This window comes from Panthera onca, chromosome X (genome assembly GCF_046562875.1).
Source record: "Panthera onca isolate mPanOnc1 chromosome X, mPanOnc1 haplotype 2, whole genome shotgun sequence".
Lineage (NCBI taxonomy): Eukaryota > Metazoa > Chordata > Mammalia > Carnivora > Felidae > Panthera > Panthera onca.
Genome location: NC_138357.1, coordinates 94,113,087 through 94,116,051, shown reverse-complemented (window position 1 = coordinate 94,116,051; position 2,965 = coordinate 94,113,087). Strand labels below are relative to the sequence as shown.

General features: G+C 48.4%; 1 protein-coding gene across 1 annotated transcript; it reads left to right on the top strand.

The window, feature by feature from the left end:
• The first annotated feature begins 871 nt into the window (after positions 1–871).
• MPC1L (mitochondrial pyruvate carrier 1 like) lies at positions 872–1,686 on the top strand. Its single transcript, XM_081792374.1, has one exon. The coding sequence runs from the start codon at positions 1,074–1,076 to the stop codon at positions 1,497–1,499; it is 426 nt and encodes a 141-aa protein (XP_081648500.1). The 5' UTR covers positions 872–1,073; the 3' UTR covers positions 1,500–1,686.
• Positions 1,687–2,965: the final 1,279 nt, after the last annotated feature.

The following is a 2,965-nucleotide window of genomic DNA, read 5'->3' as shown; positions in this document are numbered from 1 at the left end:
AATGGGATATCATGTGCCTTCCACTGTGATGCACTAAGGAGACAACATCACATGTGTAGCATTCTTGACCCAAAATGTTTAACCTAAATCGAATTATGAGAAATCGTATAAATCCAAATTAAGGATATTCTGAAACACCCCTGACTTGTACTCTTCAAAAATATCAATGTCATGAAAGACAAAAAACGCTGAGGAACTCCTCTATACTAAGGGAGATTAATCTAAAAGACGTAACTAAATGTGAATCTTAACTGGATCCTGGATCCCCCTTCTCCAACGTGAAAGAAAAAAAAAAAAAACAGCCCAAAACTATAAAACTTAAATATGCACTGCATATTAAACAGTACTGTATCTATTAAATAGTACTGTATCTAATGTTAAGTATCTGAGTGGATTATTGTACTGTGGTTAAGTAGGAGAATGTCCTTGTTAAGATCCAGATGCTGAAAGATTTAGGGGTGAAATGTCACAGTATCTGCAATGCTCAGGCAAACTGTATAAGGACTAAAATTGTGTACTTGGTTGAAGGATTCTGTATCAACATCTAGTCAACACTGTCCACAGACTGGGCAGAACAAGCCAAGTTTTCCCCTGGATAGTTGAAGAGAAGCACACAGCTGGACAGACACTCACCTCCCTGCGTGCCACGTGGAGCCCTGAGAGTTCTACGATGGCCACACCCCAATGGCGAGTGAAGACGAGGCTGCGGTCTCACCTTTGTTAGAGGAACGAACACACACACACACACACACACGAGCACGCACACTCTGCATCCTTTCTGGCAGCGCTGCTTACGGATGATGGCGAGGCTACGCCTTCCATCTCCAAACGCAACGGAACCTCGTTACGTGCTTGCCAGATACACTTTACGGCCGTCACGTGAAGACGGAAGGGCGTGGCCGCACCTCCTGCACTTAAAGGCACGTGCGACAGAGGCATGCGCTGTGTGGAGCACTTTATGGCAGCCACGCGAAGGCGCGAGGCCAGCGGCCGATGCTGCGTGGGGCGGGGTCTGCGTCCACGTCTTTGGAGGCTGGCTGTTATTCCGTTGGTGCTCCCACCGCTCGGCGATCATGGCGACGGTGGCAGCACTGTGGCGGAGAGCGAGGGACTACATGAAGACCAAGGAGTTCCGGGAATACCTGACCAGCGTGCACTTCTGGGGTCCTGTGGCCAACTGGGGCCTGCCGCTGGCCGCCTTTAAGGATATGAGGGCACCGCCCGACATCATCAGTGGCCGCATGACGACGGCGCTCATCTTCTACTCGTTGGCCTTCATGCGTTTCGCCTATCGCGTACAGCCTCGAAACTTGCTGCTGTTGGCGTGCCACACCACCAACGTCATGGCGCAGAGTGTGCAGGCGGGCCGCTTCGTAATCCACCACTACGGCGGCACCGCCACCACCACCGCTGCCACCACCACCACCAACGACCCCACCATGGTTCCCAGCAGCGACCGTGTGTGTGCTAGCCACTTTGAGGATGACGACTCCTGCTAGGCAGCCGCCAGCTCCAACCCGTCGTCCTCCAAACCTGGCTGAGCGGGCCCGATTGAGTTTTTGCAGCTTGCAAGCACTGAACTGTTATTCTTCCTGAAGAAAAGGCCAGTGAAAAGTTTGGTTTTGACTCAAATAAAACAGTTCGAATCTGATTTAAACCTGCAGTTTGGTTAATAAAAAAAATAGAAAGTAGCAAAGAACGGAAGCTGCAGAGTGTTTATTTCGTGCTCTGAAAATACAGTGTTGTTTAGGGGAGGGTAGATTGGCTGGTCTTTCTCTTCACGGGACCTGCACACACCTCGAGGGGTAGTTTTTACAGGGGAGGAAGACTGAATGAAAGCTCTTTTGGGATGTTCTGTTACTTGTTTTGGGGTGTCCAGGCCAAGTAACGGTGCCTAATAGCATTCATGATTTTTAAAACTTGGTACAGGCATTAATCTCTTACAGCAAAAATAACTCGGGGGCTATGTCTACCAAGGGAAATACTTCGAAGTGGGTTTAAATGAGTTCAGTGAAACCCAGTTTGGACTTTTAAAAGGGGTACTTATTAAGAGAACCTAGAATCTCTTGGTGGCTGGAGAGCAATGACAGACTCTACCATAGAAACAAGATAAACAACTCTGAGGTCTGTTGCTGTCAACCCTGGATTTTAGGTAACTAGAGAATAAGAACGACAAAATCCTAACCCTTTCCTCTTTTCTTCATGCCTAGAAATGGGGGCGGGGAATGGCAGCTGGTAAAACTGGTAAGCCTATTGCCCTGTATTAAATGCTAGCTAGGGGTGGGGGTCAGTGGTCAACAGTATTAGCCCCGTGTTCCTCTAGGAATCCCATGGGTACTAAGAACTTGTCAAACCAGGTTGCATGAAGTGGGGAAAGAGAAGGGTGGGGATGTGGATGTGAGGCCACTACCTCTGCAGCAGAGGCTACCCTCTAGGATTTGACCCTGAATCTCTGGCCTCTGGAAGATGCAGGAAGTTCCAGAGTGGTCTGCTGGGTGAAGACTACTTAAACCTTACTTTGGTTAAAGATTTCAAATGTAAAGAAACTGAAGACAACTCACTCAAAGGTTCTGAAGACATCAGGTCTTGGACAAGACAGGCACAACATTAGTGGGACTCTGGAAGATTCCCCTTTATCTTCTTTTTTAAAAATCATTATTTTTTTATTTTAGAGAGTGCAAGCTGGGGAGAGGGGCAGAGGGAGAGAGAGAGTCTTAAGCAGGCTCTACGCTCAGCACGGAGCCCGACACAGGGCTCAATCCCATGACCCCGGGATCACGACTTGAGCTGAGATCAAAGAGTCTGATGCTCAACTGACTGAGGCACCCAGGCGCCCCCACCCCCCCTTTATCTTCTGTGGCATCTAAGCAGTAGTCCTTTTTGTAGGCAGTTTCTGCATTTCACACTCTGCATTCAGGGGGAGAACAAACTCTGGAAAACTATTGTGTATCAGTAACAAATCACC

Excerpts from the sequence above, each read along its gene's own strand:
- MPC1L (XM_081792374.1), top strand. The coding sequence starts at position 1,074 with ATGGCGACGGTGGCAGCACTGTGGCGGAGAGCGAGGGACTACATGAAG.